Source organism: Anser cygnoides, chromosome 6, assembly GCF_040182565.1.
Source record: "Anser cygnoides isolate HZ-2024a breed goose chromosome 6, Taihu_goose_T2T_genome, whole genome shotgun sequence".
NCBI lineage: Eukaryota > Metazoa > Chordata > Aves > Anseriformes > Anatidae > Anser > Anser cygnoides.
Window position 1 is genome coordinate 5,549,937 of NC_089878.1, and position 13,061 is coordinate 5,562,997.

At 36.8% G+C, this 13,061-nt stretch overlaps 1 protein-coding gene across 4 annotated transcripts in view; it reads right to left on the reverse strand.

Moving 5' to 3' along the window:
- The window catches only part of GLS (glutaminase), a 58,494-nt gene that overhangs the window by 30,465 nt on the left and 14,968 nt on the right, over window positions 1–13,061 (reverse strand). For all 4 annotated transcript variants that reach the window (XM_066999049.1, XM_048058207.2, XM_066999050.1 and 1 more), the window contains exons 6-7: window positions 12,607–12,770; window positions 6,622–6,680 (exon numbers count right to left, since the gene is read on the reverse strand). In XM_066999049.1, coding sequence (XP_066855150.1) covers window positions 6,622–6,680; window positions 12,607–12,770 — 223 coding nt within the window. The remainder of the gene's footprint in view (window positions 1–6,621; window positions 6,681–12,606; window positions 12,771–13,061) is intronic.

Genomic DNA, 13,061 nt, shown 5'->3' on the forward strand with positions numbered 1-13,061 from the left:
TAGCCAAGTAGCATCATGTTAGGAATTTTAAAAAAACTATGGCATTACATACACAAGTAGAAACAATACATCTGCAGAAGATGTTTTAATAAGTAATTTTAGTATTAAAGATACTTTATTTAGCTATAACATTCTGTTTAGCAAACTATTCAAGACACTACTTGCACAATGTTTAGTATGGGAACAGGGAAAAAGTGGAAAAAAATGAAGCTTTCTATCAACCAGTATTTTACTTAATAAAATGCGTAAAGCCAGTCTCATTTCCCACTCTACGTGGATTAGGGTGTTGCAGGTAATCTCTGAAGCCCATGCATCAGCTCATCTACAAGAAGATGTGCAGTCATACACGTACAATCACTAGCTGAAAGGAACACCAGACTGTTTTGATAGAACTACACAGCCGTGGTTACCTTACAATTAAAAGCTAATAACCTTAAAGTCAATAATCTCTATCTAATTCGTAATAAGATAAAAAATTATGCTACATTTCATCAAAATGTTCCTGTATAATACCAGAACACAAGCCTTAAAATTTTAACTCCAAATCTGTTCAATGAAAAATAATTAAAAGAAGAAATTACCAACTTCATTGAACTGTTGCAGTTGTCAAAATATTCCATAGATCCTAATGCTGTAAAATATGTAACAACATTTAAACCACAAAAACCTTTTCAAACCTTTCAAATGCACAATGAACATCTTTTCTGGGAAAGTGGGTCAGCATTAGTTATGGGATGCTGCATCGATAATTGTATGGTTAGACATAATAAATTGAAACAAGTTCTTTTGTTAAAAAAAGAAAGAGGGAGAAAGGGATCATGCTTTCTGCAAAAATATAAATACATATTACTTCACTTTTTTTGCCCAGTTGAAAAAAATTCCTTGCCCTTCAACAAAAAAAATGGCTCTTCTAGCAGTATATAAAATTGGTGGGCAAAAGACCCAATGCAAACTTGTTCCATATCAACTTATTATTAAAAAAAGGTTTCTTTTTAACAGTTGCATCTACTCTTGTATTTTGGGAAGAAAATCTTCTGTATACTAACTCAGACGATGCCTTTTTAGTCATCATTGATGCTCCACACACTTCCATAGGTACTTTACATCAAAGAAGAGCATTGTTACAGAAAGTAGACTGCTCATAATACCTAAAACATTTGCCTAAGTAATCGTATGACCAAGACTTCAGTAGGGATTTAACATAAGACATAACTAAAACAGTAAATATTGCTCCCATTCACAGGACTCAAAAAGCAAGGCATTAGTTTCCCTGTTTCAGCCCCTTACAGATGTATGCCTCCCTCCTTCTAAAAATCTAGAGACAAAGATAATGCATGTTCTACAATTAAAAGCTAAGTGTAGATATAAAATCTTAACAGAATACTGAGCAACTTTTCCATAATAATTTAAACAGATATAAAGACACAAAAAACCTTCTGTTCCTGCAAGTGCTTCTTATTGTTAGCTTGATTGTATAAGCTTATGAGGCTGGGAGCACCTGGACAATACTTTTTGTTTTTCTTTTTCTTGTAAGTTTAAGTTCAGATGCAATTCACCTGTCTAGGACATTGAACATTCCATGCACTAACTCCACAAACACTTACTGCATTTACTGGAACATATGTTCATATACACACTTACTGTATACATGCTTGTGTGTATATACATATGGAAAAACATTTCTAAATGAATACAAAATGAAACTGAAAATGTTAAGATTGAAGCAGTTTGATAGACAGAAGATTCAAACTTGCGAAAACAATTTGGTAAACCCTCAAAACCACAGTGGAAGCTACGGCTGTCTATCAAATTTGATTTTTTTTTTAAGTTTTTTTTTTTTTGACTGTGACAGGTTCTTAGCGATCTTCCTCTTATTTAAAGAAGGCATTTCTATTATTTGTATTTCTACTGGAAAAATACAAAGCAATTGCATAAGTTCCATGCCTACATGTACAGAGAGACACATGGATACTTACCAGAGCTTGCAACAACAGAATTAGTCAATAATTACTAGGAAAGCGGTTGCTATTAGCCACTTTTCACTGATCAACATTTAATATTTATGCACTTAGACCACAGAAGCTCTTACCATGTGTCTCTTGTTAAAATATTTTTTCAATTTTGAATCCAAGCCAAACTAATAAGAATATCTTGATCATGAGACTTAAAATAGAAGATGATTATTAAAAAAATAAATGTCTGGGACTTTTAAAGTTACATGTATAACTTAACACTACACTGTGAGGAAAGCACCAAGGAAAGGAGTCCTAACTGTTACAGTGCAAGAAAATTTTTACATTTGTGCATTTTACATTAACTTTTAATCTCTTTATTCTAGCTTTCTGTACTTACAGGCTGTTTTATTTTATTTGTTAATCTGGGCATGCTCTGTGAGAACTGGTGTCTTGACTGCTTAGCGTATCGTTTTCAGCTCTGAAATACTTGAGAGCACACTGTCACAGACAGTAAGTATTTGAGCCATGAAGAACAATACTATTACTATTTCAAACAGATGAGAAATATTCTTGTATCCTTCAGGTATTACATACTTTCATAGGTAACCACTGAATGCGACATGTCGTTTCAAATACCACTCCAAAACGGGAAGCCACATACTACTCTACTACATGTTCTAGGCCAAGTAACATGTAATACGTTTGAGTTGCAATAAAAAGCAGAGAATGATGTGAATGTATGTTCTACTCAAAGTTAGTTACTACAAGAAAACGAAACATCCAGGATGAGAGGAAACTTCTCCAAAATAAATACAAGTATCTCACGATGAAGATCACAATGCCAACACACCTTTTTAAGTTGTATGCATGTATACATACATCAGGCTACCAGGAAGGATAACTGGAGCAAGAAGCAGACAGCAGTTAAGCTAAACCTGTGCTATTTATTTTAACTGTATTATTAAATAAACCCATTGAGAAACATGTATTTTTTTCCCCTCAAGGGCTCAATCAAGATTGTGTAAGCTTCCTAATAACTGCACCCTGACAGCAAACAGACCCTCAGAGCAGCTGGGCAGGTTTTTACATCGCTCAGGCTTCCTGGTATATTTAAAATGCTCTGAAGTATGAATCATAGAATCATACTCTGCTTTTTATGCTTAAGCAAAGCTTTACTAGTTAGATTTTTTTCAGGGTCACCAAAACCAGCATTTTCATCTTCACCTGTACCAAACTTTCTTGCAAAGACTGTGAATACTGCTGTGCCCCCGAATACATCTAAGTGCCCCTCACATTAGTTTGTTAGCACAGAGCGCTCCACTGAGCCTTCGCATCTGTCTTCACTGGCTACGTAAACAGATCCTGCGCATGCTTGTCAGCACTCAAGGGATTTATATACACCATCGTCACCCAAACCTTTGCTGCTACCCTAAAAAAGCTTTAATCTACGGACAGAATCTTGGCACGTAACAATAAAAAGTTACTTAAGATGCCTTGTAATTCCTTGCACAGCCATGCACCACCTTCTACGCGTCTCACCCTGAACCCTTCCTCTCCATGTCGGCTGCACTGCTAACGCGGTACTTCACTGCCAGCCACAGTTAAGCGGACACGCTGAGTGCTGCCACAACCACTCGTCTTTCTGGACTTGGTGCCCTTTGAGGACTGCGTTTCAACTTTCAGAAAACACAAGAGACCAAAGCATTAAAACCCCATCTACACTAAAGGTAATAAAGACTTCCCAGTCACGGTGATTTACAGAAAGCTAGGTGGTCACAGAGCACCAATCTGTGCTACATCTGTCCAGCAGCTGCATCCTCTTGTTTCAGGCACCTGTATTTCCTTGGAGACCTGGAAGATTTTATCGTTTTATTCTAATATAATTTTTTCACAAACTCATAATTGCCACTAATGTTCTCTTTTGATAAGTTATATCGTTACAACAATTCTGAAATAATTGTTAACTAGTAATAAAGGCAAATGGCTGTACAATAACAAACAAGCAAAAGGGTTCTCAGGGTTTTTTAAAATTTTAATTAAAAATCAGCCCACGGTATTTCCTTTTGCTAAAGGATTTTTATGCTAAATATGTGCTTTAAACAGTCTGTGGAGTGCAATGCAAGTAGGGTTAGAACAGATCCATCGGTTAAGGCACCAAAATCTCAATGCACTGCAGGTCCAAGCACAGCAGGAGAATCATATAAGCAGGTAAAAGTATATCATTATTCATGCCTAAGCCAAACAAATGTAAAACTTGGTATGTACATTTATTTATTTACTACTATGAATAGCAAGTACTAAACTTTACAGTTTAGGTCTGTGCTCTCTCTGTTCTAAGGCGTACATACCTAATTCTTAGTGCAGTCAAAACTGGGTTTGGGACCCTAAGAACTGTTTTTCCCCCCTAATGCACCGAAATATTACATATTCTGACAAAAAAAAAAGGATTACTCCAAGCTTCATCTCTTATCCACAAATAATCATCACTGATGTCAGATTAAGGGCAGTTACGTACAAAATCATGCATGCTAACAGCTGCTGAGTCCTGCACAACGTAACGGTTGTAGGTTTTGCAAGACTTGTTTTTACCAATATCTCAGAAAGAGATAAAATAGCAAACATATCTCAAAGGAGGTAACAGCATTCTTAACACTGAAATACAGCAGTCTCTCCATAGCTATCAATGTGCTATCATTAGATAAACCTGGCATACAGGATAAATTCAACCATGTTTAATGATCCTTTAATTTTCTTAGACTCCACAAGCCAAACAGAGTCAATATATGTAAGTAACATCTTAAATGAAGATAGAAGGATTTCAGAGGAACTGAGGGCAGAACAAAAGGTTAATGAAGCCACCTTTTCCAGGAAAAAAGGGTAAGTCAGATGAAATCCAACACAAACTTGAATTTCTTAAATCACTGTATAGTTAGGCGGAATGTTGCTAAGTTGCAGATTGTAAGGAAGTTATTTCACAAACTGTGAGATAGCTGTAAACAAATAGCTGTATTTTTCCACAAAAAAATATAGCTATTATTTTCTGTAGCCCTCTATGTAGTTTTCCTCAGAATGGTATGTTTAGTTTGGTTAGTTATTCAAATGATAAATGGTATCTTAGTGAAAGCAGTACATGAATATCTACATTGTAATCATAGTGAAAACAAATAATGAAGTGATAAGTGTGATATGCGCCCATTAGACGTGCAGTTACCACATGCAAAGACATTGGTGCAGTGCAATACTCTTCATAAGAACAGTACAGAAAAAAAAACCACAAAGCCCACCCTGCAAAAACAACCCCCCAATCTTCTAACAAATATCACAATTACATGCAGTAAACAAAACCATTTTATCTATTTACAAGTAAACCATTTATCAAGAACTATGTGCCTTCTGCAAGAGGCACATGCTTGTGTTTTGCCTTACGACCAATAGGACATGTTCTAGTACATCTAACATTTTGACATTTGACAAGTGTGTTAAGTCAGATTTTAAAATTCACTATTATCCAAGTGAATTTCAATGCTCAGTCAACCTTTAAAAAATATTAAACGCGAATAAATTTACCTGTCATACTTAAGGCCATTTTCTTTCACCTACAGCTATTAAAGATAAATGTCTTTAAGCAGGAGTTCTTACACCTTCTTTAAATATAAAATAACAGAAAAATCATGATCTAAGTAATTTTAAAATCAACAATTTGGAAAGAGGAGGTAGGAAACACACTAGCTAACGAACTGTGAAACATAACCAAGACAAAGGCTGTAAACAAGATTTTCAGATCTCTCCAGTAACAGTATTAAGTTTCCTACTTCAGAACTCGGGGGGACTGACATGTTCCCCAGAACTCTAAGCAGGTATCCTGAATTCCAAAAATATTTTTCATATCAGTGGCTATAAAAAACAAAAGGCAGAAAAACAAGTAAAAGTATCTGGTAAACATTAGCATTACATGAAATTTCCACCATTTACAACTTCAAGAGATATATAGTTATTCTAATGAAAAAGAAAATACTGCTTTCCAGAAGTCGCAACATCATGGGCTAAAGATGTTAAGTCTTTACTCAGCTTCCAGTTTACTCAGCAAAATAGAGGTAACTGTTTCTAAACACATTTGAGAAAGCACATTTAACATCCTGAACAAAACTACATATCAAAAGTTCAACGTAATTCAGTCGCACAGTATGTTAATAGTAGACAAATTTAGAATTAAGACTGACGTGGGAATATAACTACATTGCTCATACAAATTACAGGATCTTCTATTTCTTCTGCACAGCAAAAAATATTCTTGTAAGTTTATGCTATATAAGCATTAGACATTCAGAAACATATTTGAGTGCTATAAAGTATATTTCTGAGGACATACTCTTAACATTTAATACCAGACAATTCTCTCGAGAGAATATAAATTATTATGCAGTTAAAGAAGGAAACAAAACTAAAAACACTATTAAGAAAATTTTTCAGCTGCACTGTTACTTCTTTTTAAGAACTGTTAGTCTAATACTGCCTTTGTTTGGAAGCGTTACTACTTAGAAAACATTACAGCTGGTCTACCTGCTAGTGCTGCCATCCGATATTGCAACACAGGCAACGAAAACATACAATACTTTTCTACATTCCATTAAAATATTCATAGAGAAACTAAAAGTTAATTTTTTACCTTGATTAAAGATGTGATCACAATTGCTCCAGCATTCACCATAGGGTTATGAGGCCTGTCTGTGAAATAAAGTTTTCAATTACAAATATATCCCAGGACACATTTGTCAATCAAAAACAGGTGCTTAAGTGAAAAATGATAAATATGAAATATATGACTTGAAACTACAATGATAGAATATAATCTTAAACTATATAATCCTAAATTGTAACACTAAAAATATTGTAAGTTTTTTGTAATTCTGAGCAAAGCACTTTAAAGCTTAGAACACACTCAGCCTAATGCTCCATAACAACCCAGTAAAAGAATCAGACTGGCAATGTCTTTTCTTGAAGATTTTGAATCCTCTGCATTGATCCAAGATTTGATAAATACAACATTTGCAAGCAGAACAACCCCCAAAGGACTTTCCAATTTTTCTCCAACTTACCAAGTCTCTGTAATTTAAAATGTTCAACAGTTACTTTAAAAAAAATCCCAGTTCTTGAATTTCCTTATTGCTGTACTTAAACACAAAAACTTGGGTCTTTTCAAAAAACAGAGGTTTCTATTGGCTTCTTCTGAAATACATACACCACTTTACTCATCCTCACCAAGAGTTAACATTTTACAGTTAGCTTACACCTGCTATGTTTACGTCTTTTTATCACTAATCTCCATATCAGCAGTATTTCTGCATTCCCACTGGAAGAAACACTATTTAAAAAAATCCTTATCAGTTGTCTACTTTTCTTAACTAGTAGTTTTCATTCATCAACATCTACCTCCTACAGATTTCTTTCCTTTTTTAAAACTAACACTTTTGCTGTACCATTTAACTAGGATGTTGCTCTTTAAGGGTTCTAGTGTCTGAAAGAGTCAATTAGTTTTCACTACTTCGATACTGTGACAGGTTTAAATTCCTCTTTTTATTTGTTTTATCTCCAAATTTGGAAAAAAAATCAATTAGAAATACAAAGCATTCACTTTTGTTAATACACACTAAAGGAACTTGATAATTGCTTCTTAGAGATCAGTCCGATACACTGTATGTACACACACATACTGTTTTCCCATGAAATTTACACTGGGTCAGGGTCAATGGCACTTAGCCATCCCTGACTATCAGAATAATCTCCAAAAAAAATCAAGGTCCTTTTAGTATTTTTCAGAAAGTCAGTACTAAAAAGATTTAAAAAAAAAAGTTATTCAATTAGTGAAAGGACAAGACCAGGAACTTATGTCCAAAAAACTTGAAGCTCCCCTAAGATATAAACTTAACCTATATACTAATGTTTCTGAAGTCATTTCGGCCAGTCTGTGTCTGCAATCAACCCATGAATTGTCCTCATTTTCATTCATCTGACTGTACTTGAGATCTGCATACACCACACATCCTGTTCTACTCCTATCAGTAATACCAGTGACCTGGGTCAAAAATTTGTGACTTTTTATTAAAACCACATTTGAGTATGAAAAATGTGTCATTTCAATAGCTTCCTAACTCAGTCTCATTAGGGACCAAAAAGCTCAACGCCACTCAGTAACACGCTGCAAAACAAACGAGGATTGAAGAGCATCACAGGCTGCCAGCCAGAAGGGACCTGCGGAGGTCATTCCAGCCAGCCCCCCCTCAAAGCAAGGCTACTGCCAGGGTCGGATCAGGTCAGTCCTGGCTTTGGCTGAGCCTTGAAACCCTCCGAACACTGCAAATCCAGTACCTCACTGAGCATCCTGTTCCTCCTGGGATACAAGTTTACCCTAACATCCAACCTGCACTCCTTGAGCCACGACACGGGGCCACTGGCTCTCGTTATATCACCTGCCCTGAGCAGGAAGAGGTACAAGCCTTCATCTTCACAACTGCTTTTCAGCAGTTGTAAGTGGCACCCAGAGGAGCCCTTAACCTCCCCTTTCAGCCTGGAGAGTTACATGCTCTGGTTCCCACTTACCTTCAACATCACAAGCAGCCTCGATAACTTTTCCTCTCCTCTGAAGACTCCTGTCCCTCAATGGCTAATGTCTTACCAAGCTAAACTCTCACCACTTTCCTACCAATCTATCAGCATGTGCTGCCCTCACGTGAAGAACAGCAAGAACCTGATGAAATGAAACATGGTTTCCTGAACATGCTTCTGCAATGAAGCTGTCTGGCTCCCCCTCTGACAAGTCAACACAGCACGATTGCTGCTGGTGCCTCACCAACCAAGGCGAGGCACAGCACGCCTCGTGCTCACCACGCGAACGAGAGCTCCCTCCTGCTGCTGCCTAACACCAACACATCCAGCACAGACCTCAGCAGGATACCTTCCATCAGTCTACCACTGCCTCCTTCCTCTAAGCAGAGTCAACCCTATCAGGACAGCCAGCTCCCAGAAAGCAGCTCTCAGTATTTTCCCAAACAACACTATCCAACCACTTCCCACACACGAGCATCTACAACTGATGGATGACAAAACAAAGAAGAAAAACACTTACATGGTGTTTAAATAAAAATTTGTATTCTGAAAGATTCCTGCTAGTTTCAAAGAAGAGATGTCATTCATTCCTGTCAATACTACTTCCATCCCAGGTAATTTTTCTACCTCTCAGGGTTCAGACACTATGTTAGCTTTTAAAAAAGCCCCGCACAGGTCTCTTTCTAAAGCAGCAGCAACTACTGATCTCCCTCACTGTGGATGCCACCGGCAAAGGGACTGCATATTGTACAATGACAAGGAATGAAGGCTGATAGCGTAATTGCAACAGTGCACTGAAGAGGTGAGCAGACTCATCTGCTTATCTTCAGAAAGAGATAGCGAACTCTGGAAAGCTAACTGGCATACATCTCTAAACACACACACTAATCAAATAAAGGCAATGATTTGCTTAGACTGAAAAAACATCTGTTACACTGCTTCCCTGCAAGTCTCTTGTCTTGTATCATCTCATTATACTTCGGGGTAAATTCATCTTCTTACCCTTAATGAAAAGCACAAGTCATAATAAGCATTCAATTTAAACTGGGATGCCCTAAGCCTAACACTGAGTCATTTGCCTCTTGCATAAACAACCCACCTCGTGGCCTCCGAATAGGACACAGGCTGTTCTCTGAGATACAGCTCTGCTTTTACTGCGGGAAGGAGGTACTTGCAGACAACGCCCTTTAGCACAAGGAATGAAGACCTATTTAACAGGTGTATCTCAACTCAAAAGAAAACATGATTTAGTCACCTGGATCTCTCCACTGCAGATCACTCTTAGAGAAAAAGGGATGTGTTTTTTATACCTCCTGACTACCAGCTGCTCCAGCAGCCTGCCACGCAGTCACGCCACGTGTGACCCAGACCTTTCCCTCGGCAGCTCAGGTTACTCCGCTTCCCCACTGCCGCTTCTCCAGACCTTTCTGGCCCACCACTGGCCTTACTTGCACAGCTCTGGCTTGCATTCGTTGAGCACAGAAAGCAGAAGTTGCCACACAGGCACCAAACAGACATTTTAATGCACACAACCGTTCCCACGACAACTTCCTTCTGAAAGAGACATCAGCATGTGCTTGTCTAATACAAAAGCAAGGAATCCCATCTTTGGCTAACAAAAATATTTCAGCAGCACCAACAATTTCCTGCCAGTCCCCTGTTCAAGTGAGACACGTTTATTACTGGACTAAATGCCACAAAAATTAAGTCACCGGACCAACTCTACCGTCCTCAAAAGGCCACATATGGATAAAAGATTAACTGTGCATATATCCAAGTGTTGTCAGACACATTGCATCACAAGCTTAAAATCATGAAAAATACTGTGAGCCGTTTGGTGACCTTAACAAGTTATTGATCCTAATAATGCATATTTCAGACACATTTCACTATGTGAACTTCCTGAGCTACTTGAAGCAACCAGAAGCAATTTTTAATTAACGTGAGATCTGGTTTAATCCTCCAGAAACATGACCTGTATGATAGACCATGCTTCCTTTGATTAAAAAAAGCTTTAAAATTGAATATTCACAAGGCTGCAGAAGATTCCAAATTCACGTTGCACAGAATAGATCTTACTCAAAACACGCATGATTCTTAGCAATGCTTCTTGTTGGAAGGTGGCATTTTCAGCTCTGATTTAAAGTTCTTTAATTTTCTCCATTCTTTCCAGCCTGAATCTCAGTACTAGTAAACAAAGAGATGCAGTACCTCCCTATTTTAGTAACCTTCAATATACTAGGTAAAAAAAAAAAGCTTCAGACAGATCTAATCAGTTTCCAAATAGCTGCAGATCACTTTATAAAATCCTGACTACAAACATGAAATCCCACCATATCAGAGTAATTAGAAAGCAAATGGATTAAATGAATACCTTCTGTATTTTCAAATCCAGTCCAAGTTACGTTAAACCTACCAGACACTCTGCATATCCAAACTTCAGACAACACTTAATATTTACTTGTAAACTGTAATCCTTTCTTCCCTGTCTCTTTCACTTCCAGAAGCACAACTTCCCTTCCTCTCCCTGTGACTGACTTCTGCTTTCTGTTTAAGGCCTGTAGAGAACCAGCTCGAACAGGCTTGCATCCAGCACGTCTCCTCATGTCAGTTGTCCCAGCCACACACTTTAATAACGATTGCATCATGTGCATGAGTCCTCTCTATTCACTTCATGCGCACCGGTCAAACTTTTACTAAAGCCAATTCTCTTGTTATACGACAGTCCAATGCTGTTAAAGTCCAACAGTAATATAAGAAGTCTAGCAATTCACCTTCTCTCATAATTTAATTTAAAAAGTGTAATAAAAAGCAAATAAAAGCTACTAGATTTTGTCATTCTATTAAGATGAAAAACAGAAAAACTTAATCCAATTAAGTCTTTTTTTAATATTAAAGCTTTCTTACGACATGAAATGCAGTCTTCCTCATACTGTATGACACTGTATTTGAGAACTATTAGGAAAGCCAGAACAATGCCAACAAGCCTGAATTCCCTCTTGGGAAATGATAATGAAATACCAACGTGAGTATCACTAACATGCTAAAAAGAAGAAATGAACTGTCAAAATTTATCTGATGCACAAGGTTGGGAAAAGGGATTTCAAGGTATGTCTAAATATAATTATGCATTGTCTAAATATAATCATGCATTATAATTTGTGAATATCTGTATTAATATTTGCAATGAAAGTCAGAATTCAATACAGTCCTTGACAAAAATATCTAGGTCTTATGCTATTAATCAAATATTAATTGGAGTACCATGGCAACAGAAACATTGTCTGTTCTTTTACTGAGGAAGATCTGCTAGAAGCAGCATTTGTGTTTCAGAGATAACATCCAGCACTTCCTCTAAGGCTACATGAGTCATCTTTCTCAGATTTTCACCATAACGCCTTTCAAAACTGCATTTTCATGCCTCATTACTAATACAATATAAAAAAGAAATCATCTACGTAAGCACTATACAAGAAATTCTTACTAAAGCATCCCTGTCTCGAAATATATATATATATATATATATTACATACATTATTTTGAATCACTAGCCAAATTCCACTTAGAATATTCCACGGGAAGGTGTGCTCACTTTCACTTCTGGAAGCTAGCCAGCACTGGCATTTGGCTTCAGCACCTGCTTCTCACAGCACTGAGAAGGCAAGTGGTATATGTGTTTCTTTTAAATTTATTTAGATCTTTGATTTTTTCCACCACCATTTTACAGAAGGCATAAAGGTGTGTTTGAAGAACACTTGCTATCAACTCAGCTAAATGAAAGCATGATTATAAGCATACATTTCAAATTCCTTCATTATCAAAATCCTTTTTTTTTTCCCCACAGCTAGATATTAGCCAACTTGCCGAATTCTGCTTATTTTACTAGCATTTTGTATTAAGCAAAATTGAGTGAAATATTTGGAGACAGTATCTACCAGTAAGACCTAAGAAGATAGAGCAAAATGAAAAGACTGAAAAAAACAGGTAGCTTGTTTTGTGATTTTCTGAAATAGAGTATTTGCATTATTAAATGTTATGTAACTCTTACCATCTTCATTCAGGAACAATTTGTTGAATCTTAATCCACTAGGCTCTTTACCGACATATCTGTGCACGTACTCTGTGCCAAGATCGTTAACAGCAATAGCATATTTCAAAGGCTTTACACAGGACTGAAGACAAAAAGGAACTTTGGTATCTCCAACAGAATGCCTGAGAAAAACACATATGAAGACGCTTAAAATCTCCTGTTTGCTATCTGTGACAAGTGCAATATTAAATGCTTCATTTATTCTTCAACATAACAGGAACAGCCACCTAGAAACAGATTATTATGTAAACTACATCCTAAAAAGCAGAACAAAAAAGGTTTGGGTTTTAACAACTGCCTCCATAAACTGAACAAGGCAAAGTCACTTGTTGGCCATTATTACAGATATAGCAAAATAAAAGCAAATTAAGAAATAGGTTTGTACCAGAGCAATAGTCACCTCAGAACTCTAG